Below are 22213 nucleotides of genomic sequence, written 5' to 3' on the forward strand. Positions count from 1 at the left end.
GTTGGCTCCATAGCTTTCGACTGCATCTGCGGCAGTCTTCATCAGTGGCTTTATTTGTTAACGTGAAACCCTTCTTCTTTTCTGTTGAAGTTGTTCTTATGTTTGTGGATTTCAATCGCTTCACGATGTAGTCTTGTAAAATAATGATTCCCTGTTGAAAGGACTTCCGTATCATTGAACAGAATTTGATGATCTTCCTGTGTTATTGTGTGTTCGGCCAGGGCTGATTTCTCTGTTTGTCCGAGACGGCAAGATCTTTTGTGCTCAGTCAAACGTGTATTAATACTACGTTTCGTAGTACCAACATATACTGAGCCTCAAGAGCACGGAATTCTATAGACCCCAGCGGAGGAGAGTGGATCTCGTGGGTCTTTAGCCGAGCGGAGATGTTCTTGTATCTTTCGAGTGGGTTTGAGGATCGGTTTTATGTTTCTCTTTCTTAATAATTTTCCAATGCGGTCAGTGACCCCTCTGATGTATGGAAGAAATGCTACCCCACTGGGAGGTGTATTTTCTCCCTCTTGCCTTTCAACAGGTCTCCTAGGTCTTATGGCTCGTCTGATCGTCTGCTCTCGGTATCCATTGGCTTGTAAGGCTCTGTCTAGGTGTTCTAATTCCTCAGTGATGTATAGAGGTTCACAGATTCGGCGGGCTCTGTCAACAAGTGTTTTTATGACCCCTCTTTTTTGACCGGGATGGTGGTTTGAATTATTATGCAGGTAGCGATCGGTATGGGTGTTTTTCCGATACACCTTGTGTCCCAAGCTTAGGTCTTGTCGTCTGTTGACTAGTACATCCAAGAAGGCTAGCTGTGTGTCCTTCTCTACTTCCATCGTAAATTGGATCTTGGGGTGTATGTTGTTTAGATGTTGGAGGAAAAAATTAAGTTCGTCTATTCCGTGTTTCCAAATTACGAAGGTATCATCCACATAGCGCAGCCAGCAACTGGGGTCAAAGATGCAGTCGAAAGCTATGGAGCCAACCACTCTTGACCACGGCTTAACAGCCCGCAACACCGTTATTAGCAATAATTTTAATGTTTTATTTCTCTAGGCGTATTTAAGTTTTTAAAACCAAATATTGTACTGAAGTATAGTTCTATTTACTAAGTTGTGTGTTGCAATAATAAAAATTATACTACCTTATACAGATAAAAAGAAAGATGGTATAATAAAATTTGATAGACAATTAAATTGTACATCTGATTCTCCCAAAATATACAGGGTGTGTATACATTTAAATTAAACAAGTTATTGCCGTTTAAAGCTAGAAATTATTTAAAATAAATTGCTAGACAATCTGAACGAGGTAGTATTATTTTCATTATTGCAACACAATAACTGATCAGTAAATAAAGTCCAGTAAATATTTAGTATTAAAAACTTTGATACCTTTGGAGAAATGAAGCCTTAAAATCTTTACTGCAATTTCACAAAATTGAAAATATTTCAAAAACGGTAAGGTTTATGTGTGATAAATCTTAATCAAATATACCTTTATTTTAATCGTAGAAACTAAAAATATATTAATATAGAGGGTGTTTGTTCTATTTAAAAAAATATAACTTTGATATTTTTTATTTATTTGGGACACTCTGTATCCTGTAAAAATATTTTTAAATTGTTGCTCTAATCGTCCTTCAATGAACCCAAAACTTACAATTTCTAAAAATCTAATCGTTTAGCTACAATACTCCGTGTCGTATGTGGTGAACAACCCTGTATAAACGGAATCACGGCATTAGTGTCGTTTTTAATGATCAAAACAAGAATAAACCATTTTTTCAAGAGCGACATAATACCAGTTTAGTCTCTGATTCAGCGGGAGCACACGCTTCCATCGGTCTTAAAAGTGTTTCATTTTGAGTTGTGCCACTTTTAATGATCAACAGTGCAGTGATAATCAAGATTATTTGTTGTTGTGACAGTTTTGATGAAAAACATTACAAACTTAATTTTAATTATTTTAAGTTGTGTCATTTTAAAAGAACAGGTAAGTTGAAATGTTTGTTTTATTTTAAGTTCTGCCATTTTAGATGCTAAAATTAAGATTTGCTTAAATTTAATTAGATTTAAATTTCAATTAAATTTAAATTTAAATTATGCTACAAATATTTTAAAAACTAAAAATAATAAATGTAAGCAAGTAATTTGTTTACTTGTTGTTTTTAAACATAGCATGTCGTAATTTTTGTTTTTTTCAGTTTATAACCAGTAAGTATGCAGTCAGCAGGTCGTACAGCCAAAATTTTAGAATTGGCCAAAAGAAATAAACAGTACACTATTGGATGTTACCAATACTAGAAATGTTGAACAGACTGAATCCGACTATGAGAACCAACCATCAACTAGCGGCTCGCAAATTTCTGGTCAAACACCCAATACAGAGATTTCTAAGCAGCTATCATCTAGCAGCCATCACCCAGAACCAATTCCCTTTGAAGTTTCTGATCCAAAAATAGTTCTTCCACTAGAATCTGATTTAGAAAGTGAAGTTCAGACTAATTTAGCAGAGTCCATTAGCAGTGAATATTTAGGTAGGAACAAAATTGATATTTTTATATTTTATTATTTACTTAAAATTGTTTATATTGTTTTTTATTAAAATTTTTCTGTAGGAATATTTGCAATAGTAACGTAGCAAAACGTAGGTACTAAAAGATTGTGATTGTGATCTATTTTTTTTTGTTTTTCTTTAGGAGGCTCCAAAGGCATATCTCAAAAGCATGTACAGTATGATGTATCGTATGAATCCGAGCGCCCTACAGTTTTAAGGATATTGAAAAAGCCAAATTACTTTGTGTCTCCGGTTCATAGCGGAGAAAGTGATGTGGATGACCCAGATGGAGATCCAAATTTTGATAATACTAAAACAACCTTTAATCTTAACCCAGTTTCCGGATCCGAAAGTTCGACCAGCAACTCAAACAGCAGCGAGGACGAAGAACAGAATGAATACCCTGATGGCAAAGAAGAAGAAGAGAAGAAAAAAGGAAAGAAAAGAAGAAGGAACTTTGAGAACTGGGGTGTTACTAAATCTAAAAAACTAAGGAATTCTGGACAGGCGTATATATCCAGTTCAAAATCCAAAAAACAATTTCCTGCAAAAAGAGTAAGACCTGGTTGTGGTGAAAAATGCAGATTGCAGTGTGGCCTAAAGATTAATGAGCAAATTAGAGAAGAGCTGTTTCGCAGTTACTGGGCACTGGCTAATTTAGAAAGACAAAGGGAATTTATCATTGCTCATTGTGAAGAAATAAAACCAAAATACCGTTATTCGAGCACTCAAAATGTTAGAAAAATGAATTCAGCATTTTACTTTGATGTAAACAGTAGTCGGGTAAGAGTTTGTAAGTTATTTTTTAAGGCAACACTTGACATAAACGATAGACCCATTCGTACAGCTATTATGAAGAAAAATGAAACTGGTTTTGTTAGTAAAGATTTGAGGGGAAGACATGGCAAACAACCCACAGTAGATCGAGAAATAAAAGAAAGTGTAAGACAATTTATAAACGCTATACCAAGAACAGATTCCCATTATTTAAGAGCCCAAACAGAACGGGAATACATTGACAGTGGCAAAAGTTTGTCAGATTTACATAGAGACTATCATCAAGAAGAAAGAGAAAGAAGACAACTTCCATTTGCAAACTATATAATGTTCAATCGCATATTCAACACTGAATTTAACATTTCCTTCTTTGTCCCGAAAAGGGACCAGTGTGACGTATGTGAATCGTTTAAAATGCCGATGAGGAAGGCAAACATAAATTAATTGAAGCTTACAACTTGCATTTAAAAGAAAACAGCTTTCTCGGGCCGAGAAAGAAAAAGATAAAAATAATAATACTGCTTCAGTGGCCGTTTATGATTTGCAAGCGGTATTGCCGTTGCCGAGAGGACAAGTTTCCTCATTTTATTACAAGAGTAAAATGAATTGTTATAATTTTACTATCAGCGATTTAAATGCCAAAAATGTTGATTGCTTTTTTTGGAATGAGACTGAAGGAAAGCGCGGTGCAGTGGAAATCGGTAGCTGTGTTTTAGAATATTTAAAATCCTTGGCAGAAAATAAGAATAATGATAATTTGGACGTTATATTCTACTCTGATAACTGTTGTGGACAGCAGAAAATAAATATTTACTTGCTGCTTATATTTATGCTACAACCACGTTTAAAATTCGAGCATTACACATAAATTTTTAATTCACGGACACTCTCAAAACGAGGGTGATAACGTCCACAGTGTTATTGAAAAGCAGATAAAAAGATGCCTTAGATCTGGTCCAATTTATGTTCCAGAACAATATATAACTTTAATTCAAACCGCAAAAAAGAATGGCCCCCCATATCGTGTTCATGAATTAACTTATGAAAATTTTTATGATTTAAAGCTACTTCAAGAGCAAATAGGTCATAATTTTACAGTTGACACAGAGAAGAACAAAATAAAATGGCACGATATTAAAGTTTTAAGGGTCGAAAAAAATGAACATAATAAATTTTTCTACAAGACTTCGTATGAGGATAACATTTTTAAGACTGTATTTATTATGCTAAAAGCCAAAAACACTCGATCTCAGGACAATTTGGAAGTCAACTTACCTATACAATTAGTTCAGGCATATGCAAATAATTTACCATTATCGGATAATAAAAAAAGGGACCTGAAAGAACTGGCTGATAAAAACATAATTCCAAAATATTACTACAACTCTTTTTATAAAAATGTTTTGCAAATTTCAGAATAATATATTTTTATTCACCAGTTTTTTTAGAAAATTTTATTTAATGTTTTCCTTTAGTTTGTTTTGTTTTAAAATCTAATAATTTTTGCGTTTCTTTGTTGGTATGTACTAAGTATTTATTTACTTTGCGCGATGTTTGTTCCTCGTAAGTTCCTAATAAATGTTATTTTATTGTACTAATTATAAGATGCACTATTAGAATGTACATAAGATTCTTTAAAAGTACCTGTCCTGTTTAAGTAATTAAACGATTTAAAATAAAACTTGAATTTCATTTAATTTAAGGCACTTTTTTTATAAAAAAAGAGTAATTTTTTTAAAAAATGTTTTCTTCAAAAATGACCAAAGTGCTTAAGACGATCGTCAAAAGTGACATGATTTAAAATATTTTTCCTAAAATAATTTTTTTTTCGACAACAGTGGCACAACTACAAAAGTCATTAATTTTGACACTAAGTAGACGTTTTAATTAATTTATCTTATTTTTTTAGTTTTGGAAGGAAAAAATCATAATAATTACGTTTTTAAATTTATAAAAAAAATTATATTTATTTAAAAAACAGTTTTTTGCGTTTTATGGAAAACTTGTTTTTTTGAGTTGTGTCACTTTTGAAGCATGTGTGCGATATATGTTCTTTATTTCATTCAACGTAATATTACATATATTGTATTTCTGTACCTTGTTTCTTCAACTTCAACTGAAGTACCGCCCTGTGTATTATAATCGAAACTTTTCTCGCACGACCTCACCATCACGTAGGTACTTTTGTTCTGTCAATAGTATAAATATAACATGACTTTTCACACTCTAAACTTTGTATTCTTGCTTGAACTACATGGTGAGTCAAAAGTGACAGGAAACACGAGATTTAAATTTTAGTACCTGGTTTCGTAATTTCAAAGTCATTGTGAACTAAATGATCGGGGCATATCTTGCTGTCATGGTATAACTGTCTACATGTCATGGTATAACTGTCTACAAAATGTCTGAAATTTGTACTGGGCATAATAATTTTCTCAGGGTTTTAGTGTTTTTTTTTCCTTTTAGAGGTTGTTGTTATGTAGTATACAAGGTGCTACAATTTCGGGGTACGAGCAATGGTATCTCGGTAACCGCAATAGATACGAACATGGTTAAATTGGGGCAAAGTTGCCAATCAAAAACGTTCAAAAACTTTCAAGAATTGCTGAGTTTTTTGGATTAAACAGAGAGGTAAACAGCTGACCCAAATTCTGCACACTAAACCTCCTAATAGCTAAAGAATTCCTGAATACCTCCTGGGAATTTCTGAATACCTCCTGGGAAATCCCATATATATTTTTTGGGAATTCCTGATACTATTGAGCATATGAAATTTGTAATTAGTTTCAAACTTTACAGAAAGTTGAAAAAAGTATCCAAAATCGTCTCGATAAAAAAGAGTTTGGTTTGGTTTGGTTTGCTCATTAGTTTTTTTTTTCACAACAAGGGGCCGTCCTCTGCCGGAAACACTACGACTTGTGATACCTATTGTGTTTTTGCTTTGCTCATTAGTTTGGTCGATTCCTATTCTTAAATCATCTCTCTCTTCCTCTTGATTTTCAAAAATACTTTCTTCGGCTATTTGCGAATCAACAATGACAGATTCATTTTCATCACTTACTTCAGATAGTTCTTCTGAATTTTTTGGTATAGTGGTCGAGTTCCATGAAAAATTTTCAACTTGCATTGATTAGTAAATACATTTTCAATATCGTTCACCTCATTATTTGCAGTCTGCGCTTCAATTTGTGCATCGTTTTGGCCCTTAGAACGAACTCTTTCAAATCTTTTCTGCTCTCTTGGGAAACGTATTATAGCTCTTAAATCATGGGTAATATTATTAATCGATCTAATTCTGTCCAATCGTTGCAGTATGTCTTTAATACTATAATTTTGTAGTAATATTATTAGTCGTGGGTAATATTATTAATCGATCTAATTCTGTCCAATCGTTGCAGTATGTCTTTAATACTATAATTTTGTAGCGTTTTTTATAAATATTACCACTGCGAACGGCAGCTTTTCGTTGGTAGAGCAGTCGTGGATAAGGTATTTTACTGGAAAGAACTAATTAACAATAATAACTCGAAATTATAAATATTGGGCGCCAGGCATGAACAGAGAAAGAAAACATAGTTGTTTATTACTTAAAACTAGTGACTATATTCATTCATGATGTATCCTGATGGTAAATAGCATTGTACAATTTTAATAATTATTATAGTGGTTATATGTCGAGTAAAAGCTATGTATGTAAATAATATTAAATATGTTCTATGAGAAGACTATGAAAAAATACAATGCGTGTAACGTTATAGAAAATATAAGAAAGGTAGCGTTACTTTATTTAAATTGTTAAATTTTATGCGGTGTTAAATCTGATATGTAGCAACCTGTAGATTGTAGAATCTATGTCTGGTTATTCATCTGTTAATATAGCGTAATAATAATATCTATAGAAAGTAATACTATTACAAGGTGTAATGTAATGAAACCTAAAATCTAAATCATATTGTAACAACTAAATCGACATAAATGTTCTTAATAATCTAACCACTACATATAGTCTGTACGATATTATTTAAAATGTACGTTAAGTTAAGACTGAAACTCGACTGAAAACCAGAACCTAAATCTACACTTAGCTGTTCTTGAGGCAATCCTGTTTCAAAGAGTAGCAGCGTGAGGTGGGCTCATATCTCTGTACTGTCTGTCGGCGATCCTGTTGCCCAAAACAACAAAAGGGGCCAGAATGAGGACACCATGAATCAATACAGCCGTAGCTACTGACTAGGCTTAGAAATGGGAGCGAAGCAGCATGGGGCTTACGCTGTATCCATACTGTAGCAATATGGGGACACTACCCGTACCTTGGAACACTACTAGGACCTTGGGTAATGTCCGTAACCTGGACCATAACCTTGGACCATAACCTTGGACACAGTCCGTCCATAAGATAATGTACGTCCATAAGAAAACGGTACAGGGTACAGAAAACGGTACCTTGGAACACTACTAGGACCTTGAATAATGCCCGTACCTTGGACACAGTCCGTCCATAAGACCCTAAAAATACGAAACTCCTGTTTAAAAAACCAAACAAGGTCTAATAAACAAAATAAACCTACCTCGAAACACTTCCGAGGGCTCAATAATAAACAAAAGAACTGTCCTTTCTTCCATTTAACATTCTGGAGGACAACAGCAAAAGTACACCAACGTGTCAGCAAAAAATAAATACGAGTTAAGGTGGGTCAATCCAAAACTCTACCCTAAAAATATTCAATAATAATATCGAATCTATAAAAGATAATAACTCATCTTTACCTGTAGCCTCGAAATGGCAGCTGATTCAGATTTTGCAGCAAGATTTAAATTGCCATTTCTAAAAGCAGGATTTGCAACCGTGCCGCAACCGGCCAAAAACAAAGTGAAGTTAAAACGCAGAGAGGCGCCTTGACATATAACAAGGATCTTGACAGCGCGCGCCTCCATAGAACAGTGAAACGATAGCAGGGTTGGCGACTAGGGAACGTAAAAATTACGCCAAGCGTGCCAAATAAATTATCAGGCCTGAACGATACGGAATCCGATGACGATACGCCAGACATCATATAAATCATATATAAAAAATACATGTAACGAACTAAAAAAGTTACAGTTTACTACCGTAGATTGCGTTGTTGTCATGGACCTTGTGGCTTGGAATATTTTCTCAGAACTTTGACTGCTAAAAAGCAAAGGACGGAACATATCCTCTGTGAGGTTTGTTTTTTTTTTCGAAAATGTATAATTAAATTAATCAGAGCATGAGCGTTCAACTCGATGCATGTGTAGCAGTTACTTGAAATAAAATGTTCTCCATTTACACCAAATTCGTAAAAAAACACACAATACCATAAATTATAAAACCTTCTTTTTAAATCCAAATTTTCTTCCAAATAGGAACATATTAACTAAATTCATCATTCTTAAATTTATTTTTATTTTATTTATTCCTTGTTTCCTGCACCCTCAGCAATAGTGTTAAATAATTCAGGGACTTCAATGGAACATATTTTTTGTGCTGCCTTAAAATTCATTTTATCTTCCAATTTTAAATCAGTCCTAATCCGTAGCAGTTCAGTCGAGAGTTCAGTGTTATTTTGCTTTCAGATGACTTTCAGAAAACAATGAATATGGAAAACAAAATGCAATGAAGTAGTAAATAATGTAAAATAAACAATATAAATATAATATAATAAAAACAATCAAATCATTTCCCCGGAAGATGGGGGGGGGGCATTACTTGACGTCATTTGTAAAGTGAAATCAATACATTTCAACATTTACAATAAAGAGTACAAAATGAGTAGTACAATAATTATATTAACAATTACAACAAAATTAATCAATATTTAAAAAATGAGTACAATAGGGAGGGTGGTAGGTAAACCTTTCGAACATGTAGAGCATTAGAAACTTGTTTGTAGAAGTTGATTTATTTATAATAACTACGATTAATATAATGCATATTATTAGATCATACACTGAGAATTTCAAATTCACAATAAAAATAGTTAAAAATAATATTTTTAAATTCCTGACCTGGATATTATTTATTTAAATCTTTCAATTCCCTCGATTTTCCTAATTCAATGTTAATTAGCGCTTATCAATATTGTTGAGATAAATATAATCAGATTAAATAACTTAAAAAAACAGAGCCGGAGTTGAAATTATTTAAAATAATAATTAAATAGTTTTGTTGTTGTTAATGTACCCAAAACAACAAAAAAGTACAAAGTGTGGCATATAATTATACTCAGAAGACCGAGTTCTTTCAAACCCTAGCTAGCAGTCGCCGCCTAGGCCTAGACTACATGGCTAGTCCGACCCTGAAGACGATTCCGCCTTTGTAATACACGAATGTATATGTATTAATTGAGTATTTTATTCTCGATTTTATTTGTCAAAATAAAACTACCCAGTTGAGTGTTCAAATAAAACTCTCTTTAACTCTCTGTAATAACAAATAAAGTTAACAAAAATAACAATATAAAAAACTAAATCTGTACAGGGTGGGTCAAATTCGAAGCTTTTAAATGGAAACACCCTTTTCTATAGGAGATAGACGAAAACCAATATAGGTGTCTGGAGCTCAATTTTCATGAAAAACATGATGATGAAAACCGCACATCAATATCTGTTACCGTTTCGGAGTTACGGAGTGTTTTTCAAAAATGTGCATTTTAACAAATCGCTGTACCTTTTTTGCTATGGAAAATTTTGTATTTTTATGAAAACATTTCCAAAGCACCTTTTTACGTAAAATTTAATGGTCGAAGTATAATATTTTTAAAATTAATAATTTAAGAGTTATCAACAGAAAAAATTATTTTTTATTTGGGACACCTTCTATATTTTTAATTAACTGAAAAGAATTTAAAATTACCTTTCCAAAAATATAGCACACTTGATATTTTGTTATAATCCCCTTCGAAATACGGAATTTTTAAAAGTTTACAACTTTTAACTAGTAGGCTTTGGACCCCTTATTGATGATATGCCCTTAATGGAACTCGAAAATATATTTTTCCAACAAAACGACGCACCGCCTCAGAACGCTGAAGTTATCAGCAAATTTTTGCAGCCGATTTCAAGAATAATTGAATAGCTAACCAAGATCCCAGCCGTTGGCCGTCGAGGCCGCCTGACTTAGTGCCCATGCATCAAATCCTTTGGATATATTTGCGGAAGAATAAAGGTTCCTTATTCTTTCACCCCACTGAGTTAATGAATTCCGCGAGAAATGTTCAAAACTTAAACACCGTCTGTCCATAACAGAACACTGTCGATATGTCAACACCTGTAGCGAAATCTCATGTCTTGGTTTGCTATTTATTTTCATTGTTATTAGATATAGTTTTAATGTATTAATATTGGTTAAATATATTTTAAATTGTTATAAAATTCTGCATCTCTCATAGCAAATATTATTTTCGTTTTAATTGATGCTCACAGCTAGAATTTTTTTGCATTACAGCTGTTGCCGTTCAAAGCCTACTTATTTAAAGGAGGCGAATTTTTATATACTCTATATCTCGAAGAGGAATCGAGCAAAGTGTGTTATATTTTTGGAAAGGTAATTTTAAATTCTTTTCAATAAATTAAAAATATACAGGGTGTCCCATATAAAAAATAAAATTTTCTGTTGATAATTTTAGTTAATTATTAATTTTTAAAAAAATATACTTAAACCATTAAATTCTACGTAAAAAGGTGCTTTGGAAATGTTTTCATAAAAATACAAAATTTTCCATAGCAAAAAAGTTACAGCGATTTGTTAAAAATACATATTTTTGAAAAACACCCCGTAACTCCGAAACGGTAACAGATATCGATATGCGGTTTTCACCATCATGTTTTTGACAAAAATTGAGCTCCAGACACCGATATTAGTTTTTGTCTATTTCCTATAGAAAAGGGTGTTTCCATTCAAAAGCGTCGATTTTGACCCACCCTGTACATGCCACATTCCTATATAAAATATACATTTTTATTAACTACAAAAATAGTTTGAATATTTAAATCAATAATATAATTTTGATATAATTATTATAGTACCGTATGATCGAATAAAAACGGCGTCCAGTTGGCTTGGAAATGACGATCGATTGCATTTCCTATATAAATTTACATATAAAATGACAGCGATCCTCATTTCATAGCCATCGCTGACGCCGTTTTTATTCGATCATACGGTATAAATAATACCGTATGATCGAGAAAAAACGGAGTCAACGATGGCTATGAAATGAAGATCGCTGTCATTTTATATGTAAATTTATATGGGAAATGTCATTGATCGTCATTTCCCAGCCAACTGGACGCCGTTTTTTTTTTCGATCACACGGTATTAGACTTAAGTCTTTTTATTCAAACTCCAAATATTGTAATATTTTTAAAATCCGAATTATGTAAGTGTTTTATTAAAAAATAATTTTTGTAATATTTTAGAAAACAAAAATAATTTTTATATTTTTGTTTACCTTATATTGGTATGGTTATTTATTTTTAAATTGTTTTTATTACTAATTTTTGTTTTATATTTTTTTTTAATTTTTAGTGATCACTGAGAATTTTCTTAACAACTTAACACCATTAAAAAATTTTTGATATAAAAGTTTAGATCGATATAGGTTCAATAATATATTATTATTAATGCTGAAATTGAAACGAATAAATTTAACAAATAAAAAAAATATAAAAAAGTTAGTGACCCCGACGTGATTTGAACACGCAACCTTCTGATCTGGAGTCAGACGCGCTACCGTTGCGCCACGGAGTCATGTATCTGAAAAGTCGATACACGGACTGTTGAACCCAACTATATCAATTATATGGCAAATACTCCACATTCCTTGTTTAATTTATAAATAATGATATCGATTTATCTCCATTTACTACCGCGTTGCGACCTTCGACAATAAATTGTAATGGAACTTCGTGCAAGTTCTCTTTGGGCTTGTCTCTTGAACAACAGTTCACTCCACGAAGCAGGTATTAGGTACCTTCATATTCATAGGTGGGTAGGTGTATAAAAATATTTTATATGAATTTAAAGAAAGTGACTTTCAAGTACTGGTAATTATATTTGCCGTGTGATTTTAGAAATAATTATTATACAGGGTGTCTTAAATAAGTGCAAATATTTTTAGGGGTAGTAGGTATATTTACTACCGCGAAATACGATTATGAGTTTTTTGCGATTTTTTTTAAATTGGAATTTTTTGGAAATTTTGTTGGATTTTTTTAGTTTTTAGTTAAAAAACGTAATTTATTGATACTATGGCAACATAGGTAATAGAATAAATTTACAAGAAAGAAAGGGCAGAAAAAATCTGGAGAAAATTAGTGGTTCTCAAAATTTCAGAAAAATATTCTTCTTCTACTTCTTCTTCTTCTTTCTCAGCCTGATTCCAACCAGTGTTGGATATAGGCCTCTTCTAGGTTTTTTCCATGCTTCGGGATCTCTAGCCAATCTTTTCCATGATTGACTGTAACTATTTCACGGGTGAATGATGAATTCCTTTCTCTCTCTATCTTTCTATACCAATGATGGTAAGTTGGCAGGCTGCTTTAGAATAGGCCATATAAAGTTGTATACATTTACTACTACTACTACTACTACTACTACTACTACTACTACTAGTATACATTTTCTACTATTACTCTGATAAAAAAGATAGACTTGAACTAAAGTTTTCATCGTTCTTGAAAAAAAAAATTTAGTGGCAAGAGAATTTATTTTAGAGTAAAAGAAAATATTTTGCCTGAAGAAAAACTCTCTTAACTCAAGAAAACTGGTTCTCTTGAAAAATTCAAAAATTTCTCTTGAATCTATTTTCATTCAACCAAGTGCAAGTTACTTTGTTTTAAGATAATAAGAAAAATACTCTAGGAAATACTTCATTCAAGAAACATGGCCATTTTTCCAATAGCTAAATACTCTTTTGATGAAAAATAATAACGACATGCAAAGACGATGACGAAGGACGGTATATACAATCAGTCGGCATGGCATAGCAGTCCTATCAGTCGTACTCAGGGTTCGGAAAACTACATGTTACGTTTAAAAACTAGATAAACTACATTACATGTAGTTAATGTAGTTTATGTAGAGGGTGTAGTTTATGTAACCTATGTATGTAACTTTCAAATATCAAAGGTTTGAGGTGAGGTTATAATAAGTTGAAGCTTTAAAAACACATAATGAATTTAAGAAAACAGAAGAAATATGGCTTTAAATATAATATTTACATCATATTATCTCTATTACACCTCATAGAAAGGAAAATTATTCATAATATCAATACATAGTTTATTAACGTAGTTTTCATGTAGTTAATGAACGGGAAAAGACGGAGTTTTTGAAGAAAAACTACACGTAGTTAATCAGGTAAATTACGTCTTAATTAACTACTTCCGAACCCTGGTCGTACGTCGCATTTCATAGTACGCACGGGTTTTGTTACTTGGAATTTTGCATAATTTGCTTTTTAAACGCATATCGTATAACAAATTAGTGATCGTTATTAACATGCATTTGTCATTTTTTATGGACAAATTTTAGGATATATGGATTGTTTAAAGGAGTTTCTGAAAAAATGGAAATTAGAGCATTTATTTGCTATATTTGAAGGTAAGAGACATTTACCTAATGCACCTGTTTAGATAATGCATGCGTGACTATAGATAGAGTAAGAATATAGGTATCGATTTCTTTATGCAAATAATTACAAAAATTTTAGAATTTCAAGTCGTCGTATTAAAAAATTCAAAATGTGACCAAAGTTTATAATTTTAATAATTTATTTGCTTTACTTTGATTAATCGTGATGTAACATATTTTTGTAATTTGTAGATTGATGAACCACCCCAAAAAGTACCAAGGAGTGAAGAAGCAGAAATAACTACTATCCAGGAAAATAATATCACTTTACTTACTGCAGACCAGAAAAACCTAAATTTATCAGAAAATAATATACCTCGTAATATGCCTATATATGCCTTTATATGATGTATAGACTTAGATTAAAATAAATTTTAGTTGGGTCAATAGTATTCGCTATTGGTTTAAGAAAAGTGTCTCTTTAATCAAGAAATGTCCCTTTTCAATCAAGAATTTTTGCTTGAATCAAAGAAACTATTGTTCTTGTAGCAAAAACTTCTTTGCATATTCATTTTGGGTCAAGAGTGAAATAATTTGGACAGATAGATTCTTCTATTCTCTAAAAGTAATTTTTTAAACCTTATGAAAAGATAGTTAATGCTTTGGGTAAAGAAACGTCGTTCTTGGCCCTATTGAAAAGTGCCAATCTTTTGGGTCAGTCATATTCATTTCGACTGAGAGATCCTTTTTTTCAGTGTACTACTAATTACTCATACTTCTTAACACTGTTGCACGCATGAAAGCCAAGCAACAGTTACAACATAAGTTGCAACAGAGGCACCTTAGACAACTGTTAAGAATCAAATGATATCACCATATCTCAAATGTAACAGCCTCTGAAAAAGCTAGCCGCAAAAGCGCTGACGTCATGATTACTAAATCCCGCTTAAGATGGGCTGCCACGTATGCAGGATGCAAGAAAACCACCTACCGAAATCTCTTCTTTACGGTGAGCTTGTAGAGGGTAAGGGGAATTCGGGTGGACAACTCAAAAGATACAAGGATATTTTCCATGAAAACTTAACCGGGATAAACATGCAGAATCAGTGGGAGGAAGCAGCACACAATAGAATGCAATGAAGAACAATTGTAAACTCAATTAACAATAACAACCAAAAAGTAAAGAGGCAACAAAGTATGAGATTTTTGAATTGTATCGGGCTTTTCAGTCACAGAAAAGCTCATGAAAGAAAACGCCTTGTGGAACCATCTTCTGATGGGTGTTAGATACTCGTCAGCGAGTAATGGCAGTAAGTAAAGCCAAGCGTGTAAGAAGATTACATATTATGAGCACGAAATTCAACGAGGATTTACTTTAGTGACTTCTCTTGATGCATCGTTTTGAAAAGCTGTGATTTTGTTTTAATTTTTGGTATCAACTCTTTCTCCTATAATGATACTTCCCATCACATTTAATTTTCTTGCCATATTATCAATGCATTTATGATATTTCTCAGTGGCTGCTGGTCCTAAAGTTGACGTGACACAAAACTGGCAAGATAAAAGGAAGAAATGAGTGTATATATGAGTGCATAGTAGATGAAAATAGTAGATATGAGCCAAAAATCGTAAACTGCGATTCAATCGCAGCGATTTTAAAATCGCAATCGCGACCTGCGATTGGATCTCATAGGAAATATTCTCATAGGCGATTGCGATTTCTCCTATTTGTCAGTTTCAATTTAGGCAATCAATATTGTATAGTTGCGATTATTAATTCAGAACTCACGAGCCGCTACTAATATTTCTGACGTAGCTCTAAAGATTCATTATGATGCCTAACTGATTTAAAATCGAGATATTGATAAATCCAGCCATTATGCATAGGTAATTGCAGTAGCAGGAACTAAAATGTTATTTCTACGCCTACTGTGACTTCGTTTTCCGTCGATCACACGGTCTTTATTTACGATCAGTACGGTACTTCTCTTCAGCTAATTTAAATGGATTCGGCGGTACTAAATTGACATTATTCTCTTCCCTTATCTACCCGAGTGTACGTCCGATCGCGCGCATAGCGCACATACACAACATACACAACACACAAAACTGAAACCGTAACAAGCGGCGCTTCTTATCTAAACGACTCGAGACTCGAGGTACTACCTCTTCGCGGTACACATTCCCCGTCCGTAGAATGTGGCGACACTTTGGGAAAAAGATGACTTTTTCGCCGGTACTACCTAATGAGTCAATTACCGGCCCTAAATCTGATAAGCGAGAGGTGCCTGGGCAGCCCCAGAAGCACCACTTATAATTAGCCGGTGCTACCGCCGATCGCCGGCCAGCGGTACTGCTACTAGTACTAGTAGCGGCGAGCGGTACCGGAATTTACATAAATACGATCACAAGATACGTTATCTGTCGGCTGCTGGGCACGTCTTTATTTAAACTCGGTACACTACGCTCGGCCTGTTGTGTTGCTTTTCGGCCTGGCTAATTAGACTCTAAGCGATATTATACCGAAGCTCTTCACTAAAAGTTTCAACACAAAAATTGCTGATATTGAAAAAATAATTTAAAACAAAAATGTTTCAACTTTTTAACTTTAACTTTTTAAGAAAAAAAATACGCAATCTAGTTTTGAGCAAGGAATATTTCCCAAACCCGAAAAATTAATTTTATTCGATTATTTTTTTTGCTTATAGTGTGATTTAATTGCATTGGTTTCACTCTTTTTGGTTGGATTGGTTTAGTTATTTGGCGAGTTGGTAGCGTGGTTATTTGGAGGGTGTTAATTCATTGGTTTGTTGTTTTTTCAGGTTTTGGAAATATTCCTTGCTCAAAATTAGATTTGCGTATTTTTTTCGGGCATTGCCCGAATTCGACTATTGAGCGTAACATATATACTACGCTAAAACGGATACTTCGCTAGTTTTCAAACTGTTTGCGGTGGTGGTTGTGCTGGTTGTCTTCAAAAATATAGAGAAAGAAAAAAATCCTCTGCCTTTGTCTTGTGGAACCATACATAAGCATTAACCCGGTCTAAGGGAAACCAGAGTGTCCTTCTCTGAATCCACTTAGACAAATCTTGACAGGCGCGTCCAAGTCGCGGGGGTGGGCCCGATTACACGAAATCGGTGGCTAAATCCTGTCGGGGACCCAATGTTGCGGGGTATAACGCTTCCCCCTGGCCTGGGTTACGGTCGAAGACCACAACGGCGAAGAAGGCAGAGAGGATGGACCTCAGTAAGGCGGATTTGGCGGAAGTGGCTACCCAGCTTTAGGGATAATGTATAAGCAGCAGGGAAAATTGGTCTCTTGAGTCTTGAAGGACACCCAGTTTAAGGGAAGAACACCCTGACATAAAATTACCTGGTCCTCCTAGTAGGGGGTTAAGGCGTTGGGTCTGCAGCCCATCATTTATAAAAATTCAAAAAACGCAATTTTTTTTGGTGACTTAAATGGCAGAACAGGTTTTAAATTAAATGACCCAGTAGTAGGACGCTACGGAGAACACATTGTAAATAATAATGGTGAAAGACTTATTCACTTATGCGAACAACAGGTACTCAGGATTGCCTAATGGATGGTTTCCACATAAAGATATCCACAAATATACATGGACGCAACCCACACGAAATCTAAAATCGCTAATTGATTATATAATTGTTAGGCAGAATACTCAACTGAAAATTTTGAATGTCAGGGTTATGCGTGGCCTAGAATGTGGTACTGATCATTTCTTGGTAGTAGCAAAATCTTATTTTCCCTACAAACAAAAAATGCAATCAAATGGATTGCCTGAGAAAAATGGAACTCCATTAAGTAACGTCAAGTATAATATCGAAAGTTTGAGGAATGACTCAACTAAATTCTTGTACCAGATGAGACTAGCCACGAAATTAAACAGAATAGGACAAGGATCTCCAAATGATATGTACGAAAGTCTGAAAACGTGCATACATGAATCTACAAATGAGGCCCTTGGAGAGAAAATAGTCTCCGCTAGATACAGAAAAGATACACCTTGGTGGAGTGAAGAACTAGGAAAGATTGTAGATGAAAAGAAGGCTGCTTATGGGAAATGGTTAAGTACACAGAGCACTCAAGACAGACTAATTTATAATGACAAGAAGAGAAGTGTACAGAAGGAAATAATAAAAGCAAAGAATGAGTACTGGGAAGAAAGATGCCAAGAAGTCAACTTAGAAGCTGGAAACACAAAAGCAAATAAAGCATGGAAAATTATCAACGGAATGCGAAGGCAGCATAAAGATACTGCAGGGATGAATATTATTCCGATCGAGGATTGGAAGACTTATTATCAAAATCTGTTGACGGAAAATAGAACCGAATTCATACAAGATCATGAAAGTCATCCTGTTAATCCAACCGAACCTGAGCATCCAACACTAATAAGCTTAACGTGGGAGCTAAACAAAGTAGAGAAAAATAAGTTTCTGTCTCTTGAAATGGATTTTTGGCGAAGAAGTTGTCGCATTTCAAGACTGGAACACATCTCAAATCAAAGAATACGAGAAATTATAGGAGAAAAAGAAACTATTCTCGACCCCATTGACGGTAAAATACTAAGTTGGTTCGGACACCTCCAACGAATGGATGATAACCGATGGCCGAAAAGAATTCATTCATGGACACCGAACGAAAGGCGGAAACGTGGAAGACCACCTCGAGGATGGAAGCAGGGCGTAGTTGACGCTATGAATTCTAGCGGCCTCCAGGAAGAAAACTGGACAGACAGAAATCGGTGGAAGTTGAGAAGCGGGAGACGATGAATGTCGTAAAAATCCTCAATATATATAAAAAAATCCTCTATTTCTTTGATGTGAATACATGGTGCGATTTGGGCGATTTGTGTGATTTGGGTCAATTGGGGGACAATTTGGTTCTTTACGGTATAAAAATACCGGCAACACTGGTTTAGGACTTAGTTTAAACTTTATCGGTCAGTGAGAGATCTTACCGAGATGTTTTGTAAATTAAATAAATAAGGACAATGGGAAGTCCGAATTTTTTTAGTATCAATACAAAATCATTGTTTACCACGTTTAAAAAAAGCTTTATAGATTATGCAGATTTGAGTTTAAGTAAAGAGTTAACTGAAAAATTATCTCTGTAGAAAATGGAAACAGATATACTCTTAAAAAATGTCTATACCTATGTGGCGGATTCATCTCTCCAAAAAAATCCTTTATGAGTTTTTCGCCACTGCACTGCAAGAAAAACCTACAAAATAAAATAGTTATTTTTTGTAAACACTTCTGCGTTAAACCTAAACGGACGTTGCTTGTCAGAAGTTATGTTTACAGTTATAAAATTTGCCTAACAAAGAAAAAGAAAGGGAGATTTCCACAAATCTAAGATTTGTCAGCATTCATGGGACACAGGGCACAGAATAAATTTTAATAACGCCAAAATTATAATGAAAGAAGGGATAGCCTCTAAAAGAAAAATAAACGAGGCTTTTTTAATTCAATCTAATAAAAATAAATGTATTGCTCATGCATCTGTAGATGTTAGTAATGTATGGCAATCGCTTCTCTGATTTTAAAGAACATAACATAAATAAACATAACATACGTAAAATTTAAAAATAATCATACAGAAAGTTTGGGCTTTTTGGTTTTACCTTATTAAGTAATTGTTATCATGTAGTAATTGTTAATTTTGAAGTTTAACTTGATATAATGTCATTTTAACAGAACGTCAACGGTTTCTTGTAGACGTATCTGTTTTAAAAAGTAAAGTGTTCTCCAATAGTTCAATTTAAATATTTTAAATAGTTTTTTTCTTTATTCTTTATAATTTTTTTTTGTTTCCGACGACGGAAAGAGAAAACTTTCCGAAACGTTAAGCATTTTTTTCTTTGTTAGGCAAATTTTTATAACTGTAAACACAACTTCTGACAAGCAGCGCTCGTTTAGGTTTAACGCAGAAGTGTTTACAAAAAATAACTATTTTATTTTGTAGATTTTTCTTGCAGTGCAGTAGCAAGAAACCCATAAAGGATTTTTTTGGAGAGATATACTCTTTTTAAAATATATTGTTTTGTAACAATGATCCAATATTGCTCTAATTCATTATATTAATAGATTTATTTTTTACAATATTCTATCTATATCTAACAATTTTAATGGTATTATAAGAAAAGCGTTTCAGCTACTTCAATTTAGGAATTAATTAATTATATACTAGCTGGTTTTATGTATAAAGCATACCTAATAAAACATGGCTATACAACAAGAAGCGTAAGGTAATAAATCATAGGAAGGAATTCACCGAACAGTAATGACCGAATTTATTAATACAAACAATATTTAAATCACGGTCGTAAAAATTATTATTCCTAATAAAACTAGAAATTAATTTTAATAAAAGCAACAGCGGTGTCTATAATTACACGACGGCTTATCTGAAACGTGATATCGTTCGGTCCTTATCAGTTTCGCTATATCTCTTTCTTGGCAGTAAAACTACAAATAAATTAGATTTTATTGCTGGATGAGACTGGAGGACATAGGTGCAAATTAGCAAATGTTTACAAAAAATTACTGACTTTATGTACGAAATATATTACCTAGTCATTTTAAAAAATACCGTTAGTGGAAATAAATATTTCAGAATAAATTACAATTTTAATTTATATAAATGTGAGTAGTTTGGCGGCAAATTGGCAGTTTGATTTCGGAAAAGGCCAATATCGACTCTGAAATTCAGCACAGGATTAGTAGCGCCTCAAGAGCATTCTGGAAATTAAAAGACAGGGTTTTCTACAATCATGACTTGAGCACACAAACGAAACTTGCAGTGTACCGAGCAATAATAATTCCCACCATGTTCTACGGAAGCAAAACCTGGGTGCCGTACCGCCGACACATGAACGCATTAAAGATCGCGCACACTATACCTGCACGGACCGGCACGGACCAGACCAGTAAAATCTACCGGTAAAGGTGACCGTGTTATTTAATAGAGTAGAGCACACTGGACCAGTACCAGCACGTACCGCCACAAGCCACGACCGTCAAAACAGGTCGTGTCGGTCAGGGACAAATATGACCGGCAATATTTATGCCTGGTCGTGCTGGTCCGACCTAATGTGCGCACCGGCGAACCAGCACACCTCCACAAACATGCAAATATTGAAGGGTTTGTCAGTATTTCGAGTACGCTAGCTGGCTCAAGTCGCATGATGTAGGTTAGATTTCGTTTATTTTTGTTCGAACCTTTAAATCGTTTTAAATATGAATGAAGAAAGCTTATTTTACTGGTACAAAAGTATCCAGAGCTGTGCGATACGAGCCAAGCATTTTATATATAGAGACCAAGAAAGAAAAGATGCAATATGAAAGTCGATAGCAAAAAAAAATAATCAAATTTGATTTGTGACATTCGAAAATATTGGAAAAACTTTTCTTCGAATCTTTTTAATTCAGGAAACAAATGATGAAATTCGCCATATTGCTTTCTCTTTTGATTTATAGGGTGAACCCAAAATCTTCTTTTTTCTTAGCTTCCTTCTCTTCCTCCTCTTCTTCACACAACATGGCTAAAATAATAATTTCTTCCTCTGAACTACTCATTTTCAATACTTCTATGTTGCACGCTCTAGTAGTTGAGCCTTGACAACTGTACTTTTTTCGAAACTCTCGCTTATGTTGCTGGTCTGTGGCGGTAAAGTGTGCGATGTCATGCAGGATGCAGGTTTGTGCTGTGCTGGTCCGTACTGGTCCGTGTAGGTATAGTGTGCGCGATCTTTTAAACAATTTGCAACAGAGACATCTTAGACAACTCTTAAGAATAAAATAGTTCTTCCATCATGTCTCAAACGTATCGGTCCTTGAAAAAGCTAACTGCGAGAGTATTGAAGTCATGATTACAAAGTCCCGCTTAAGATGGGCTGGTTACTTATGAAGAATGCAAGAAAACCGCATACCAATCTCTGCTTTACGGTGAGCTTGTAGACGGTAAGAGGAGGCCGGGTGGACAACTCAAAAGGTACAAGGATATTTTCCACGAAAACTTAAAGGGAATTAACAAGCAGAATGAGTGGGAAGAAGCGGCTCAGAGATATTTCTCTGAACGGAATAGAGAAGAATTGTAAAGTCACTAAACAGCGACAACCAAAAAGTAAAGAGGCAACAAAGCAATGATATTTTTGAATGTCTGGAGTGCGGTAGACAGATAACATCACGTATCGGGCTTTTCAGTCACAGAAAAGCTCATGAAACAAAACGCCTTGCGTGACCATCTTCTGATGCG

At 34.0% G+C, this 22213-nt stretch overlaps 1 protein-coding gene and 1 non-coding gene across 2 annotated transcripts; both read right to left on the bottom strand.

Moving 5' to 3' along the window:
- Positions 1-317: 317 nt before the first annotated feature.
- LOC115885915 lies at positions 318-833 on the bottom strand. Its single transcript, XM_030904944.1, has one exon. The coding sequence runs from the start codon at positions 831-833 to the stop codon at positions 318-320; it is 516 nt and encodes a 171-aa protein (XP_030760804.1).
- An 11198-nt stretch (positions 834-12031) lies between these two features.
- Trnaw-cca lies at positions 12032-12103 on the bottom strand. Its single transcript has one exon. It is a non-coding gene; the product is annotated as a tRNA-Trp (tRNA).
- Between the last annotated feature and the right edge of the window lie 10110 nt (positions 12104-22213).

The sequence above is a fragment of the Sitophilus oryzae genome, unplaced genomic scaffold, assembly GCF_002938485.1.
Source record: "Sitophilus oryzae breed Bouriz unplaced genomic scaffold, Soryzae_2.0 scaffold_465_pilon_pilon, whole genome shotgun sequence".
Lineage (NCBI taxonomy): Eukaryota > Metazoa > Arthropoda > Insecta > Coleoptera > Curculionidae > Sitophilus > Sitophilus oryzae.